Source organism: Carassius gibelio, chromosome B20 (assembly GCF_023724105.1).
Source record: "Carassius gibelio isolate Cgi1373 ecotype wild population from Czech Republic chromosome B20, carGib1.2-hapl.c, whole genome shotgun sequence".
In the NCBI taxonomy this organism is placed as follows: Eukaryota; Metazoa; Chordata; class Actinopteri; order Cypriniformes; family Cyprinidae; genus Carassius; species Carassius gibelio.
In genome coordinates, this window is record NC_068415.1 from 26094389 (window position 1) to 26112859 (window position 18471).

The 18471-nt window shown below is 38.3% G+C and overlaps 2 protein-coding genes across 2 annotated transcripts in view; one reads left to right on the forward strand and one right to left on the reverse strand.

The window, feature by feature from the left end:
- Positions 1-7224: 7224 nt before the first annotated feature.
- The window catches only part of LOC127984365 (cyclin-dependent kinase 19-like), a 132169-nt gene continuing 120922 nt past the window's right edge, over positions 7225-18471 (reverse strand). The window contains exon 12 of the mRNA XM_052587011.1: positions 7225-7490. Within this exon, the coding sequence (XP_052442971.1) occupies positions 7335-7490 (156 nt within the window). The 3' untranslated portion in view covers positions 7225-7334. The remainder of the gene's footprint in view (positions 7491-18471) is intronic.
- LOC127984367 (zinc finger BED domain-containing protein 4-like) lies at positions 12674-14803 on the forward strand. Its single transcript, XM_052587013.1, has 3 exons — positions 12674-12990; positions 13371-14627; positions 14753-14803. The coding sequence occupies exons 1-2, from the start codon at positions 12753-12755 to the stop codon at positions 14345-14347; spliced, it is 1215 nt and encodes a 404-aa protein (XP_052442973.1). The 5' UTR covers positions 12674-12752; the 3' UTR covers positions 14348-14627; positions 14753-14803.

Sequence of the window (18471 nt, forward strand, 5' to 3'; positions counted from 1 at the left end):
CATGGTTGATAAGACTCTGGAACTGAACAGATTGACATGCCCATATTCAGTTATAGTCATAGCGCCACCTATTGGCAACAGGAAGTGTCATATTTTATGCTCCGAAGAACTACTCCTAGAAATTTTATGACATCAATGTCTTTTTTGTGGTCAGTCTAATCTAAAGGCCTGTGCAATGTTAAATTGTGAAGATCTTGAGTTTTCGTTAAAGGGCGTGTCCATGGCGCGGTGACAAAGTTCGATGTCTCGCCATGGGAGTAGAAGTTGTTGTAACTCAGGCATAAAATATCAGATCTTGCCCAAACTTCACATGTTTGATAAGAGTACTGACCTGCACACATCTGGAGGCCAATATTCCACCGGGTGTGGCAAAATGGCTTGACAGCGCCACCTATACACTTTCAATGGAGTGCGCCTCGAGCTACGTGTCACGTACATGTACGAAAATCGGTACACATATGTAACACACCAATAGCTACAAAAAAATCTCTTGGTACGAAATCCGAATCCCAGCAGGAAGTTGGTTATTTTGAATTTTCCCTGCAAAATTGGTGTTGTTTTTGCCATTTTCAGGGGTTGTACTTTAACGAACTCCTCCTAGAGATTTATTCAGATCAACACCAAACTTGGTCAGTGTAATCTTAAGCCCTTTGAGATGTTAAATTGCGAAGATCTTGAGGTTTTGTTAAAGGGCGTGTCCATGGCGGCCTGACAAATTTCGATATTTCGCCATGAAAAAGGAAGTTGCTGTAACTCAGACATACAATGTCCAATCTGCCTCAAACTTCACATGTTAGATAAGACTTCTGCCCTTAACAGATCCACATGCCCATATTCAGTTATAGTCTTGGCGCCACCTGCTGGCAACAGGAAGTGACGTGTTTTACGCTGCGACAAACTACTCCTATAATTTTTTTGCGATTAACATACATTTCGTGGTCAGTCTAATCTAAAGGCCTGTGCAATGTTAACTTTTGGAGATCTTGAGTTTTTGTTAAAGGGCGTTTCCATGGCGCCATGACAAAATTTGATGTCTTGCCACAGCAAGAGAAGTTGTTGTAACTCAAGCATAAAATTTTCAATCTTCCCCAAACTTCACATGTTTGATAAGAGTCCTGGCCTGAACACCTCTGAAGGCCAATATTCCGTTATAATGATAGCGCCACCTGCTGGCAACGGTAAGATTGGCACATATATGGGATATACTTTGATATATTCCACTTATATTTAGGACATTAAATGCATATTTCTCAACGTTCACCTTTTTACTAAAGCCACACGATGGCGGTGAGCCCGGGTGCGAGGGCCCGTTCATCACTGCTTGCAGCTTTAATTAGGGCCCGAGCACCGATGGTGTGAGGACCCTCTAGGAATTGCTCCGTTTATTATTATTATTATTATTATTATTATTATTTTTATTATTATTATTATTATTCTCCAAAATGAATTGCATTTTTGAGGGCCTAAACATGCTCGAAAATCCATGAAACTTTGCACACACCTCAGAACTGGCGAACATTTACGTCTGATATGGGTTTCAGAAGTGGGTGTGGCAAAATGGCTCAACAGCGCCACCTATACACGTTCAACAGTGTGCGCCTCGAGCTACGTTTCATGTACATGTATGAAAATCGGTATACACATGTAACTCTCCAATACCTACAAAAAAGTCTCTTGGAGCAAAATCCGAAACCCAACAGGAAGTCGGTTATTACTAATATTATGAGCAAATTTTGTCATTTTTGTCATTTCCATGCGTTGTATTTTAACGAACTCCTCCTAGAGATTCATTCAGATCAACACCAAATTTGGTATGCCTAATCTGAAGGCCTTTGCGATGTTAAATTGCGAAGCTTTTGAGTTTTCGTTAATGGGCGTGTCCGTGGTGGCCTGGCGAATTTCGATGATTCGCCATCAAACAGGAAGTTGCTATAACTCAGACTTACAATGACCAATCTGCCCCAAACTTCACATATTTGATGAGACTCCTGACCTGAACAGATTGACATGCCCATATTCAGTTATAGTCATAGATCCACCTATTGGCAACAGGAAGTGACATATTTTACACTGCAATGAACTACTCCTAGAAATTTTATGACATCAATGTATTTTTTGTGGTCAGTCTAATCTAAAGGCCTGCGCGATGTTAAGTTGTGAAGATCTTGAGTTTTCATTAAAAGGCGTGTCCATGGCGCCGTCACGAAGTTCGATGTCTCGCCATGGGAATAAAAGATGTTATAACTCAGGCATAAAATGTCCGATCTTCCCCAAACTGCACATGTGTGATAAGAGTCCTGGCCTGAACACATCTGAAGGCCAAAATTCCATCAGGTGTGGAAAAATGGCTCGATAGCGCCACCTATACACTTTCAACAGAGTGCGCCTCGAGCTATGTTTCACGTACATGTACAAAAATCGGTATACACATGTAACACACCAATACCTACAAAAAAGTCTCTTGGTACGAAATCCGAATCCCAACAGGAAGTCGGTTATTTAGAATTTTCTCTGCAAAACTGGCGTTGTTTTTGCCATTTTCAGGGGTTGTACTTTAACAAACTCCTCCTAGAGATTTATTCAGATCAACACCAAACCTGGTCAGTGTAATCTTAAGCCCTTTGCGATGTTAAATTGCGAAGATCTTTAGATTTCGTTAAAGGGCGTGTCCATGGTGGCCTGACAAATTTTGATGTTTCGCCATGAAAAAGGAAGTTGCTGTAATTCAGACATACAATGTCCAATCTGCCCCAAACTTCACATGTTAGATAAAACTTCTGCCCTTAACAGATCTACATGCCCACATTCAGTTATAGTCATAGCGCCACCTATTGGCAACAGGAAGTGACATGTTTTACACTGCGACAAACTACTCCTATAATTTTTTTGAGATTAACATATATTTTGTGGTCAGTCTAATCTAAATGCCTGTGCAATGTTAACTTTTGGAGATCTTGAGTTTTTGTTAAAGGGCGTTTCCATTGCGCCATGACAAAATTTGATGTCTTGCCACAGCAAGAGAAGTTGTTGTAACTCAAGCATAAAATGTTCAGTCTTCCCCAAACTTCACATGTTTGATAAGAGTCCTGGCCTGAACACATCTGAAGGCCAATATTCCATTATAATGATAGCGCCACCTGCTGGCAACGGTAAGATTGGCACATATATGGGATATACTTTGATATATTCCACTTATATTTAGGACATTAAATGCATATTTCTCAACGTTCACCTTTTTACTAAAGCCACACGATGGCGGTGAGCCCGGGTGCGAGGGCCCGTTCATCGCTGCTTGCAGCTTTAATTAGGGCCCGAGCACCGATGGTGTGAGGACCCTCTTGAAATTGCTCCGTTTATTATTATTATTATTATTATTAGGGCTCAAGCCCGAAGGGGCGAAGAGCCCTATTGTTCCCCTAAGGATTTTTCTTATTATTATTATTATTTTTTTTATTTTTTTTTAAACCTTCCGGGCATTTTTGGGGGCCTTAACATGCTCAAAAACTCTTGAAAATTGGCACACTCATTGGAATCTGCGGCCATCAGGACGCCACAGAGACTGGGACCCGGGCGTGGCACAGGGGCTCTACAGCGCCCCCTGGAACACCGTCAGAAATCTTGAACCATAGCTCACACACGCTTGCATGTATTTATATGAAACTCACTACACTTATAGATCTCATTGAGCTGAACAACTTTCGTGCTCTATGTCATAGGCTCCGCCCAACGGGAAGTCAGCTATTCAGGGCTGTTTAAAAAAAGCATGCTCTGGAATTTGAAATACTCCTCTGAGGTTTTCAACCCGTTCGCCACGAAACTAGGTGAACATGATCTCAAGACATTGGGGATGAAAAATTGCCAGGGGATTTTTGATATCTCGAACGGTTTGCTCGTGGCGAGGCGTTGAAATTATGGCGAGAAATGAGAAACAGGAAATGTCTAATAACATCCACATACATTTCCTGAATTTGATCAAACTTCATTGGTTTGTTCGTTGTATGATACTGATCGTATATATGGGACTATTAAGAGTCAACATTATAGCGCCACCAACTGGCAGCAGGAAGTGTGTCATTTTCCAAATGCTTTGAATTCAGCATCTTATTTTTACTCTATTTACTTAAAACTTCATCAGAATAATGACAAAACACGGCCGATGTAAATCTGTTGTGGGGATATTGATATCTGATATAGTGTTGCCATGGCAACGTGTCAAACTTGAATGTTCTGTTATGGTGAGTTTGAGGCAGACAACAAGCTCAGATTTACATGAAACTCAAAACACATATCAGTATTAGTGATAGCTAGACAATGGCAAAAGCTTTTAAAAGGGCGTGAAGGAGGCACTCTATAGCGCCACCTTTTGTCAAAAGTGGGGGGGTTAGTTTTAGCTACAGACACCAAACTTGGTACATAAATTGTTCTTTTCAAGACGGACAACTTTCTAATTCACAGTCATCAGCTACGACCAACAGGAAGTCGGCTATTTTGATTTGAATATTTAAATTGAGCTCTGATTTAATGCATACTCCTCACAGGAAATGTTCACTATACTCACCAAACTTTGTCTACATGTTGAAAAAACATTGAGGAACTTAAATTGCGAGCGGATTTTGGTTAGCTTGAACGGTTTTGTCGTGGTGATTTTTTGAAATGACAGTAAAAAGGGAATCATTAATTGTCTTGTATTTTTAAATTGCAGCTTCCAAACACTTAAAAAAAAATTCATACAGAGATCAAATCATTCTGAGGACATATGCATAGTTTCATGACTTTACAACACTGTATGATTAAAAGAAAATTAAAAAACTGTCAGACATCTCAACTCACTCTGTCCCTCTGTTTGAGGAATGTATGTGTGCTGACTGAGAGTGTTTGTGTGTGTGTGTGTGTGTGTGTGTGTGTCTGTGAGTGGGGGATGGGCATGAGCTGAGTGGCAGACACAATGAGAGAGAGAAAGAGACTTAATCATCTCTTTAATCACCAGAAAAAAAAAATGTATTTTAAATTGTTATTTTTTGTTGCTTTTGCTAACATTGCTGTTTTCATTACAGCTTAAGAAATCTCTTAGGCCTTATCCTTTTCTGACAGTTTCAGGAATTAAAAACAAAATTCTAAAAATACTTGTTTGTGCTGCAAATAATAATTTCAATCTCATTTGATACTGACCTATTCCATCCTGTGACATGACATTTATCTTAATTTACATAATCTCATGGATGTAACAGTAAAACTGTTCAGCTCACAGATGAAGACTAAGCTGTAATGCAAGCAGAACTTTCACAAATGCTTATAAGTCATTAAAGGATTTTATAACACTGTAAAATAATGTCTAATTTGTTAACATTAGTAAATGCATTGGTAACACTTTATAATAACTGCACTCATTAGTAAATAGTCAGTTCATGCTTTATAAAGTCTTGTCCCAACTTAAATAGTCATTAATAAGCAGCTTATAAATACAGCTATAAATAGCTTGATCTTGGTTTATAAGCACATTTATTAAAAAGGAGAGTAAAGGGTCAGTTATCTTCCTATGAAAAATAAAAAAATGAAAATAAACAAACAACAACACAGATTGATACAGAACTCAGAAATTTTATTGTGGATTTATGATCAAATTAGCCTGTAAATGAATCATACTCCTCCAAGAAGACACAAGTAGTTCACACCAAACTTTTTCAACATGATGCCAATATACTGAAGATGTTAAATTGCGAATGGGTTTAGGATACCTTAAATGGTGTGGCCAAACCGATTTATTAAAGTAACATAAAAAAATACAATAGTTATTTTACTATATCTTTAACATTCTTTATTCCAACTCTTCATAATTTTTTATATAGGTAGAAGTCATCATTTGAAAGAAGCACAGTAAGTTTCATAGCTTTATCATTTTCAAGAGCCAGCTTAAAATTAAAACTATCATAACATATAAAATCAAGCTTGCAATTCTTAGTACCAATAATGGCCACCAGATGGCGCTATATGATTACTTTTAAATAATTATTGTAGAAACAAGTATGATTTAAATCATTTATAGAAATCTTTCAAAGAAAAATAATATGTATTTTACTGATAAAATGACCCTCACTTAATTAGAATAATATGCTGAAGTATTGTGAAATACTGTGTATTAAGAATAATTCTTTATAGGCTTTATGGACAGATAAGTTTGGAGTGACTCTTGAAGGATCAGCACCACATCCTCTTTTACCACTGTTTAAAGAATGTAGCTTACAGAACAGGTGCGAATGAATTTTGGATAGCTTGAATGGTTTTGTCATGGTGATTTTTTGAAATAACAGTAAAAAAGGAACCAGTAAATGTCTTTTATTTTTTTAAGTGCAGCTTCCAAACACTTCAACAAAATGTACACATAGAAGTCATGCTGAGGAAATATGCATAGTTTCATGACTATACAACACTATATGGATGATAGAAAATTAAAAAACTACCATACATCTGATGTCACTCTGTCCCTCTGTCACTGTGGGTAATGTGTGTGTGTGTTTGTGTGTTAAGTGTGTGTGTGTTAAGTGTGTGTGCTGAGTTTGTGTGAATGTGTGGGAGAGGGGATGGGCTTGGTGTCAGAGAGAGAGAGAGAGAGAGAGAGAGAGGGAGGGAGACTTAATCATCTCTTTAATCACCAGCAGAAAAAAAAAGCAATTTTGTGTTGTTGTTGTTTTTTCATCATTACAGCTTAAGAAATATCTTAGGCCTCAACATCAACTGTGGCTGCTTTATATAGCCTTCTCCCAAAATTAATAGTCATTAGTAAGCATTTTATAAATACAGCTATAATTAAATTGTTCATGGTTTATATGCACATTTATTTTGAGGAGATTAAAGGCTGTAATCTTCCTAAAAAAAATAAAAAAATAAAAATAAAAAAAATAAACAAACACAGAACTCAGAAACATTTATTTCAAGATGCAATAAAAGAAAACTGCACACTATATATACATATATATACAATTGCATAAGTTTATATTTAATTTTTTTTGTATCAAGTGTACAGCTAATAATAATAATAATAATAATAATAATAATAATAATAATGCATTTTATTTAAGGCGCATTTCAAACCACTCAAGGTCACCGTACAACAAGTAACAACAGTAACAATATTAAAACAAAAAATAACAGCAAATAACGATGTCAATAAAAAACCACAATAATATTAGAATAGCACATATTGTGGAATACTATATTAAGACTTTATATATAGGCTTTATGAACAGATAGGTTTTGAGAGATGCTTGAAGTACTAGCATCACCTCCTCTTGTACGACGGTTTGAGGAATATATCTTCCAGATAGTACCGCCGCTCCCTATATGCAGAATACGCAGTCTTCGTAGGGCACCAACTCCCAGAGGGGGCACCATCCCAGTAGCTCAAAAAAAATAAAACATGCGCCATTCTCCCATCCGCGCTCGCGACCGCTCGGAAATTTGCGGATGAATGTTCGTAATCGATGGATGGACATCTATGCCCGGGTAAAAGACATTAGCAATCCGGCACAGAGAAAAGAAAAATAAAGTAAAAAACTAAACAAAAACAGGCATAAAGTTGGCTTGACATTGGACATACGAGAGTCTCAAATTTAGGGACCGTCTCTAAAGTTACATGTGATATTGTTATACACTTTTCTAACGTCAGTAGCATTTGAAGAGAATGACTTACAGTCATAAAAACAACTGTAATTGTTCATCTAGGTGACAGCTATAATGCACCATTAAATTGAATGTTTGATATTTATTAAAACAAACTGTAAGTCATATGTAAATTATGCTACTTTTTCACATGGGCTCAAAAGCAAATTTGAAGCTCAATAGCATTTGAGGAGAAAGACTTGCAGTCATAAACCAATTGTAATGTGTTCATTTAGGTGTCAGCTACGATGCACAACTTATAAATTTTTTATATATATTAAAATAAAGTGTTACTAAAGTTATATATATTGTTCTGTGTATGTGATTTCAAAGTCTAGATGGGTCGGATTAACCCTTTAACTGCCATATCCCTTAAAATTTGATTGCCAGAGGGTTACTGTAAATGCTTATGCCCGCTGGGCACAGTTTTCCCGATGCCACCGGGGTGGCGTTGCACTGACGGCTTGAGCCCGCCATCGCTGCTTGCAGCTATATTTATTAGGGCCCGAGCACCGATGGTGTGAGGACCCTCTTGGAATTGCTCCGTTTATTATTATTATTAGGGCCCGAGCACCGATGGTGTGAGGACCCTCTTGGAATTGCTCCGTTTATTATTATTATTATTATTATTATTATTATTATTATTATTAGGGCCCGAGCACCGATGGTGTGAGGACCCTCTTGGAATTGCTCCGTTTATTATTATTATTATTATTATTATTATTATTATTAGGGCCCGAGCACCGATGGTGTGAGGACCCTATTGGAATTGCTCCGTTTATTATTATTATTATTCCGCTTCTCCAAAATGAATCGCATTTTTGAGGGCCTAAACATGCTCAAAAAGTCACCAAATTTTGCACACGCCTCCGAACTGGCGAAAATTTACGTCTGATATGGGTTTCAGAAGTGGGCGTGGTAAAATGGCTCGACAGCGCCACCTATGCATGTTTAGCGGTGTGCGCCTCGAGCTACATTTCACGTACATGTATGAAAATCGGTACACACATGTAACACATCAATACCTACAAAAAAGTCTCTTGGAGCAAAATTCTAAACCCAACAGGAAGTCGGTTATTTTTAATATTATGGGCAAATTTTGTGTCATTTTTGCCATTTCTATGCGTTGTATTTTAACGAACTCCTCCTAGAGATTTCTTCAAATCAACACCAAATTTGGTATGCCTAATCTAAAGGCCTTTGCGATGTTAAATTGCGAAGATTTTGAGTTTTCGTTGAAGGGCGTGTCCGTGGCGGCCTGGCGAATTTCGATGACTCGCCATGAAAAATGAAGTTGCTATAACTCAGACATACAATGTCCAATCTGCCCCAAACTTCACATGGTTGATAAGACTCTGGAACAGAACAGATTGACATGCCCATATTCAGTTATAGTCATAGCGCCACCTATTGGCAACAGGAAGTGTCATATTTTATGCTCCGAAGAACTACTCCTAGAAATTTTATGACATCAATGTCTTTTTTGTGGTCAGTCTAATCTAAAGGCCTGTGCAATGTTAAATTGTGAAGATCTTGAGTTTTCGTTAAAGGGCGTGTCCATGGCGCGGTGACAAAGTTCGATGTCTCGCCATGGGAGTAGAAGTTGTTGTAACTCAGGCATAAAATATCAGATCTTGCCCAAACTTCACATGTTTGATAAGAGTACTGACCTGCCCACATCAGGAGGCCAATATTCCATTGGGTGTGGCAAAATGGCTCGATAGCGCCACCTATACACTTTCAATGGAGTGCGCCTCGAGCTACGTGTCACGTACATGTACAAAAATCGGTATACACATGTAACACACCAATACCTACAAAAAAGTCTCTTGGTACGAAATCCGAATCCCAACAGGAAGTCAGTTTTTTAGAATTTTCTCTGCAAAATTGGCGTTGTTTTTGCCATTTTCAGGGGTTGTACTTTAACGAACTCCTCCTAGAGATTTATTCAGATCAACACCAAACCTGGTCAGTGTAATCTTAAGCCCTTTGCGATGTTAAATTGCGAAGATCTTTAAATTTCGTTAAAGGGCGTGTCCATGGCGGCCTGACAAATTTCGATGTTTCGCCATGAAAAAGGAAGTTGCTGTAACTCAGACATACAATGTCCAATCTGCCCCAAACTTCACATTTTAGATAAAACTTCTGCCCTTAACAGATCTACATGCCCACATTCAGTTATAGTCATAGCGCCACCTATTGGCAACAGGAAGTGACATGTTTTACGCTGCGACAAACTACTCCTATAATTTTTTTGAGATTAACATATATTTTGTGGTCAGTCTAATCTAAAGGCCTGTGCAATGTTAACTTGTGGAGACCTTGAGTTTTTGTTAAAGGGCGTGTCCATGGCGCCATGACAAATGTTTATGTCTCGCCACAGTAAGAGAAGTTGTTGTAACTCAGGCATAATTTGTTCGATCTTCCCCAAACTTCACATGTTTGATAACAGTCCTGGCCTGAACACATCTGAAGGCCAATATTCCATTATAATGATAGCGCCACCTGCTGGCAACGGTAAGATTGGCACATATATGGGATATACTTTGATATGTTCCACTTATATTTATGACATTAAATGCATATTTCTCACCGTTCACCTTTTTACTAAAGCAACTCGCTGGTGGTGAGCCCGGGTGCGAGGGCCCGTTCATCGCTGCTTGCAGCTTTAATTATTATTATTATTCTTCTTCTCCAAAATGAATCGCATTTTTGAGGGCCTAAACATGCTCGAAAAGTCATGAAACTTTGCACACACCTCAGAACTGGCGAAAATTTACGTCTGATATGGGTTTCAGAAGTGGGTGTGGCAAAATGGCTCAACAGTGCCACCTATACACGTTCAACGGTGTGCGCCTCGAGCTACGTTTCATGTACATGTATGAAAATCGGTATACACATGTAACTCTCCAATACCTACAAAAAAGTCTCTTGGAGCAAAATCCGAAACCCAACAGGAAGTCGGTTATTCCTAATATTATGAGCAAATTTTGTGTCATTTTTGTCATTTCCATGCGTTGTATTTTAACGAACTCCTCCTAGAGATTCATTCAGATCAACACCAAATTTGCTATGCCTAATCTGAAGGCCTTTGCGATGTTAAATTGCGAAGCTTTTGAGTTTTCGTTAATGGGCGTGTCCGTGGCGGCCTGGCGAATTTCGATGATTCGCCATGAAACAGGAAGTTGCTATAACTCAGACATACAATGACCAATCTGCCCCAAACTTCACATGTTTGATGAGACTCCTGACCTGAACAGATTGACATGCCCATATTCAGTTATAGTCATAGCGCCACCTATTGGCAACAGGAAGTGACATATTTTACACTGCGATGAACTACTCCTAGAAATTTTATGACATCAATGTATTTTTTGTGGTCAGTCTAATCTAAAGGCCTGTGCGATGTTAAGTTGTGAAGATCTTGAGTTTTCGTTAAAAGGCGTGTCCATGGCGCCGTCACGAAGTTCGATGTCTCGCCATGGGAATAAAATATGTTATAACTCAGGCATAAAATGTCCGATCTTCCCCAAACTGCACATGTGTGATAAGAGTCCTGGCCTGAACACATCTGAAGGTCAAAATTCCATCAGGTGTGGCAAAATGGCTCGATAGCGCCACCTACACACTTTCAACAGAGTGTGCCTCGAGCTATGTTTCACGTACATGTACAAAAATCGGTATACACATGTAACACACCAATACCTACGAAAAAGTCTCTTGGTACGAAATCCGAATCCCAACAGGAAGTCGGTTATTTAGAATTTTCTCTGCAAAATTGGCGTTGTTTTTGCCATTTTCAGGGGTTGTACTTTAACGAACTCCTCCTAGAGATTTATTCAGATCAACACCAAATCTGGTCAGTGTAATCTTAAGCCCTTTGCGATGTTAAATTGCGAAGATCTTTAGATTTCGTTAAAGGGCGTGTCCATGGTGGCTTGACAAATTTCGATGTTTCGCCATGAAAAAGGAAGTTGCTGTAACTCAGACATACAATGTCCAATCTGCCCCAAACTTCACATGTTAGATAAAACATCTGCCCTTAACAGATCTACATGCCCACATTCAGTTATAGTCATAGCGCCACCTATTGGCAACAGGAAGTGACATGTTTTACGCTGCAACAAACTACTCCTATAATTATTTTGAGATTAACATATATTTTGTGGTCAGTCTAATCTAAAGGCCTGTGCAATGTTAACTTTTGAAGATCTTGAGTTTTTGTTAAAGGGTGTTTCCATGGCGGCATGACAAAATTTGATGTCTTGCCACAGCAAGAGAAGTTGTTGTAACTCAAGCATAAAATGTTCAATCTTCCCCAAACTTCACATGTTTGATAAGAGTCCTGGCCTGAACACCTCTGAAGGCCAATATTCCATTATAATTAGGGATGGCTGACGCGAAACTAACGTTTCGACACAGTGTCGAGATCCCGAAGCGTAGATGTTTCGAAACACTGCTCCGAACTGTGATTCAAAACACCCATGTCACGTGACTATGGCTAAACGAAGCTTCTGCGCGTTTCACAAGTGTCTCGACCGACAGGTGGCACGCTTGCCGAGTCTGCGTTTGATTGACAGGGGCGGGAACAAACCATACAATCGCACATCTGTCTCAACTGCCACAAAGTTTAAAAGAGGAGTTAATGCACCTTCACCTCGTGGGTTTTTGTGAGAGGAGAAAGATTTTGAGATAGCGTTTACGATTTATTGACATTTATAGTGCGATTTAGTTAGTTATATTTAGGTTACATTTAATTTAAATATATTTACTGATAAACTAAAGACAGTGACAGATAGTTAGGATAGATATAGTGACACATTTATATAGGCTAAGTTAGATATTGACAGATAGCACAGTAGTTAGAGATATAGAATTTAGATAGATTCATATATATATATAGATAGATAGATTCATAGATATATAAATTTATATATAGATTCATATATTAATATATATATAGAGAGAGAGAGAGATTCATATATATATATATATATATATATATATATATATATATATATATATATATATACTTTCATAAATATATAGATTCATAGATAGATAGATATATATAGACATTAATAGAATAGATAGAAATGGAGGCTCCACAGAAGAGATGCCGTAAATCTGTGGTGTGGGAGCATTTCCATTTGGAAACCCCAAATAAAGTGAGATGTATGTATTGTGATAGGCAGCTAGCCTACTTCAACAATACATCATCCATGATGCGCCATTTGAGGAGCACTCATCCTGCCATTTTGCAGTGTGCAGAGGATGGTAACATTCCCCCTGTACCTAGGCCTGCTACTGACACTGCTGGGCCATCTAAACAAGGTATACATTGTTTGATATAATATGTACTTCATGTAACACTGTTTAGAAAGTCCATAGTTTTAAATAGACTTAGGCTTGTGTCCACCAGCCTTACAACGTAACGTCAATCTTTTCCAAAACTCCCAATCATGTTGAAAACAGCTTCACTCTGAATATGTAAATGTAACATCTCACAAACTTAGTCACTGTATTACATAGATATTTTTATAGGCTTGAAGACAACATTTTGGTTTTCCTAATTGTTGTAATTTTATATTGTATTTGATCTGTCTTTGCACACTGAGCATAAACTTTTCCAAACTTGAAAAAGCTTTTATTTTTTTTGAAATTTAGTTTTGTGAAAGTACTTTTAATCTTTTATCTTTATTTTCTTTTAAAAGGCAGACAGAGGGAATTGGATGAGGCTCTTGTAGACATGGTGGTAAAGGATTTGCAGCCCTTCACTATCGTGGAGGATGAGGATTTCATGGCTTTTGTGAACAAACTTGATCCAAGCTATGTCCTCCCATCCCGGAAGGCACTTAAAACGATGGTAACCGAAAGGTACAACATTTCTAAGGAGAAGACAATGGAGGACCTAAAAAAGGCAGATTTTGTTAGCCTTACAGCTGACATGTGGTCCTCCATTAATATGGACGGATACCTTGGTGTTACTTGCCACTACATAACACCAGAGGCAAAGCTGGCAACTGTTGTACTGGGTGTAAGGAGGTTTTACCAAACACACACAGCCCAGCATCTCATGGAGGCTAAAGCTTTGCTAATGGCCGAGTGGGGAATAACCACCAAAGTTCAGTGTATGGTGACTGATGATGCATCCAACATGATCTTAAGTGCCCAGCTACTGAACCTTCGACATGTCCCATGTTTTGCCCACAATTTAAATTTAATTGTAAAAAAGGCCCTAGATCAAACCCCACTCATCAATGAAATACGACAGAAAGCCAGAAAGATAGTGGGGTTATTTAGATCCAGCTGCAAAGCAAAGGACAAGCTTGTGGAGATGCAGGGCTTGATGGGCAGACCAGCTCTGAAACTGATGCAGGAGGTGGACACAAGATGGAACAGCACTTACGACATGTTGCAGCGCTTGTATGAGCAACGAGAGCCAGTGGGTGCAGCGCTATCAAATTTAAACAGTGATACTGCTCCGCTGACAAGTTTTGAGTATAACATTATACAAGAATCATTGTCACTACTGCAGCCTTTCAAACTCGCAACGACAGAGTTGTCAGAGGAACAGAGAGTGTCTGCTTCAAAGCTCATACCACTTTACAGGATGTTGCAGCACAAGCTATCGCAGAAAAAAGGCCAATCAGCACAGGAATCAACTGCACAATTAGGTAGGCCACAATGACCATACTACTGTATGTAATGTATTGGCCACAACTGTCATATTATTTTTTATCAATATAACCAATATGGTTTGCTTGTGTTTTGAACACGCACACACCTGCAAGAAGGTCTGCACTCAAGATGTGGTGGGTACGAGTCATTCAGAGCCTTGGCTCTGGCTACACTGCTGGACCCAAGGTTCAAAAATGTGGGTTTTGGAAATCCTGCCAAAGCCCAGGAGGCTGAAAAGCAGATCACACTGGAGTGTGCTTCGCTGATGCGTTCAAACACAGCAACTCCTGGTAAGCAGTTTCACTCTTCATCTGACATTATGGAGTTATGTCATCTGAATAATTATGTGACTTATACTTCATATATGCTGTCAGTTTAGACTTAGTAACTAATTGTTGTTTTTACTTTCATTCAGAGCCACAGTCAACATCAGGCCCATCATCATCATCATCAACAACAACATCAACAACAGAAACCCAGGACAGTTTATGGGAACTTTTTGATAGTCGTATCCATGAAACCCAGGCGATACACAGTGCCACAGTAGAAGTTAAAAAGTACCTAAAAGATGCATTTTTGCCAAGAACCCATGATCCACTAAGTTACTGGAAAGAGAGAGCTGTGATTTTTCCTCATTTGTATGTCCTTGCTAAAACATATCTATGCATGCCAGCAACAAGTGTCCCTTGTGAGAGGATTTTTTCTAAGGCTGGAGAAACTATCAGTAAAAAAAGAAGTAGGCTAAGCCCTTCCACAGCAGAGCAATTAATATTTTTGAATAAAAATCTTTAAAAAAAAAAAAATTAGACCATTGTGGATTTATTTGTTTTATTCATTTTTCATGACCAAAATAACCTAGTTATTATTATGATATAGGATTATATAGGATATTATTATAGGATTTTAAAATATCACCACATTAACGAAAACAAAATATTTGTATTTATTTTTAAATGGCTTGTTGTCAAAGTTGTTTCAGATAACATGGGCAATTGGCCACTAGGTGTCACCGTGGAGACGGGTGTCGGTAAAGTTTCGAAGCCTCGAAACAAATACGGCACTTTGCTTCAACTGTTTCAGTGTTTCATGAAGCCTCGCTCTGCCCACCACTAATTATAATGATAGCGCCACCTGCTGGCAACGGTAAGATTGGCATATATATGGGATATACTTTGATATATTCCACTTATATTTAGGACATTAAATGCATATTTCTCAACGTTCACCTTTTTACTAAAGCCACACGATGGCGGTGAGCCCGGGTGCGAGGGCCCGTTCATCGCTGCTTGCAGCTTTAATTAGGGCTCAAGCCTGGAGGGCGAGAGCCCTATTGTTTTCCTTAGGATTATTATTTTTTTTTTTTTTTTTTTTTTTATTCTTCTAATTTTTTTCTAAGGTCTCGGGGGCTTTTGGGGTCCTTAACATGCTCAAAAACTCTTGAAAATTGGCACACACCTTGGAACCTGCGGCCATTAGGGCCGGGCAGAGTCTGATACACGGGCGTGGCACAGGGGCTCTACAGCGCCCCCTGTAGTACCGAGGGCCATATATCATGCATACTTGCATGTTTAGATATGAAACTTGGTACATATATATATAACTCATCAAACCAAACAACTTTCACACTGCATGTCATAAGCTCCGCCCAACAGGAAGTTGGCTATTTAGAGTTTTATGAAAAACACATGCTCTGGAATTTGATATACTCCTCTGAGGAACTCCACCCGTTCACCACAAAACTCGGTGAACACGATCTCAAGACATTGGGGATGCTAAATTGCGAAGAGATTTTTGATATCTCGAATGGTTTGCCCGTGGCGAGGCGTTGAAATTATGGCGAGAAATGAGAAACAGGAAATGTATAATAACATCCACATACATTTGCTGAATTTGATCAAACTTAATTGGTTTGTTCGTTGTATGATACCGATCGTATATATGTGACTATTAGGAGTCAAAGTTATAGCGCCACCAACTGGCAGCAGGAAGTGAATCATTTTCAGAACGCTTTGAATTCAGCATCTTATTTTTACTTGATTTGCTTCAAACTTCATCAGAATAATGACAAAACACGGCCGATGTAAATCTGTTGTGGGGATATTGATATCTAATATAGTGTTGCCATGGCAACGTGTCAAACTTGAATGTTCTGTTCTGGTGATTTTTAGGCAGATAACTAGCTCAGATTTACATGAAACTCGAAACAGATATCAGTATTAAAGATAGCTAGACAATGGCAAAAGCTTTTAAAAGGGCGTGGAAGAGGCACTCTATAGCGCCACCTTTTGTCAAAAGTGGGGGGGTTAGTTTTAGCTACAGACACCAAACTTGGTACATAAATTGTTCTTATCAAGACGGACAACTTTCTAATTCACAGTCATCAGATCAATTTTCTTTTGTGAATTAATGCATACTCCTCCCAGGGGAAGTACACTATACACACCAAACTTTGTCTACATCAAGAAAAAACATTGAGGAACTTAAATTGCGAATGAATTTTGGATAGCTTGAACAGTTTTGTCGTGGTGATTTTTTGAAATAACAGTAAAAAGTGAAACATTAATCGTCTTGTATTTTTAAATTGCAGCTTCCAAACCTTTAAAAAACATTTTTCATTTAGAAAACCAGTGATTCTGAGGAAATATGCATAGTTTCATGACTTTACAAAGAAAATTAAAAAACTGTCAGACATCTGATCTCACTCTGTCACTCTGTGTGAGGAATGTATGTGTGCTGACTGTGTGTGTGTGTGTGAGTGTGAGTGTGAGTGGGGGAGAGGTGTGAGGTGTGAGGTGTGAGGTGAGTGGCAGACAAGACAGGGAGAGAGAGAGGGACTTAAACATCTCTTTAATCACCAGAAAAAAATATTATTTTAAATTGTTATTTTTTTGTTGTTGTTGCTAATTGTGCTGTTTTCATTACAGCTTAAGAAATATCTTAGGCCTTATCCTTTTCTGACAGTTTCAGGGATTAAAACAATTCTAAAAATACTTATTTTAGCTGCAAATAATAATTTCAAATTAATTTGATACTGACCTCTGACACCCTGTGACATGACATTTATTTGAATTTACATAATCTCATGGATGTAACAGTAAAACTGTTCAGCTCACCGATGAAGACTAAGCAAGCAGAACTGTTTCACAAATGCTTAAAGGTTAATGAAATCATAACAAAACACTTTTAAATTATTTAAGGATTTGGTAACACTTTAAAATAATGTCTCAATTGTTAACATTAGTAAATGCATTGTTAACACTTCATAATAGCTGCACTCCTAGCTAAGCATTAGTAAATAGCCAGTTCATTCTTTATATATCCTTCTCCCAAAATTAATATTTTAGTAAGCATTTTATAAATACAGCTATAATTAAATTGTTCATAGTTTATATGCACATTTATTTTGAGGAGATTAAAGGCTGTTATCTTCCAAAATAAAAAATAAATAAAAAAATAAAAATAAACAAACACAGAACTAAAAAGGGAATCATTAATTGGCTTGTATTTTTAAATTGCAGCTTCCAAACATTTCAAAGCATTTTTTCATACAGATATCAAATCATTCTGAGGAAATATGCATAGTTTCACGACTTTACAACACTGAATGGACAACAGAAAATTTAAAAACTGTCAGACTTCTTAACTAACATGATCTCACTCTGGCCACTCTGTCTGTGTGAGGGAAGGGAGGGGGAGAGGGAGGGGGAGTGTGAGGGGGTTGGTGACTGACTGCATTTTTGGTGACAGACAGTGTGTGTGAATTGTAGGGAGGGGAGGTGCTATCTGGCAGAGAGAGACAGAGAGAGAGACCTAATCATCTCTTTAATCATCAGGGGGAAAAAAAATCTGTATTTTAAATGTTTATTGTTTTTGTTGTTGCTAATGGTGGTGTTTTTTTTTCCCTTTCATTACAGCTTAAGAAATATCTTAGGCCGTATCCTTTAAAACCTGACTGCCAGAGGGCTATTGTGAATGCATTTTTTTTCTAACGTTACGGGGGCTTTTGGGGTCCTTAACATGCTCGAAAACTCTTGAAAATTGGCACACACATTGGAACCTGCGGCCATTAGGGCCGGGCAGAGACTGATACACGGGCGTGGCACAGGGGCTCTACAGCGCCCCCTGGAATACTGA

Excerpts from the sequence above, each read along its gene's own strand:
- LOC127984367 (XM_052587013.1), top strand. The coding sequence starts at position 12,753 with ATGGAGGCTCCACAGAAGAGATGCCGTAAATCTGTGGTGTGGGAGCAT. Across the intron at positions 12,991-13,370 it reads TGCTGGGCCATCTAAACAAG|GCAGACAGAGGGAATTGGAT; the intron begins GTATACATTGTT and ends TTCTTTTAAAAG.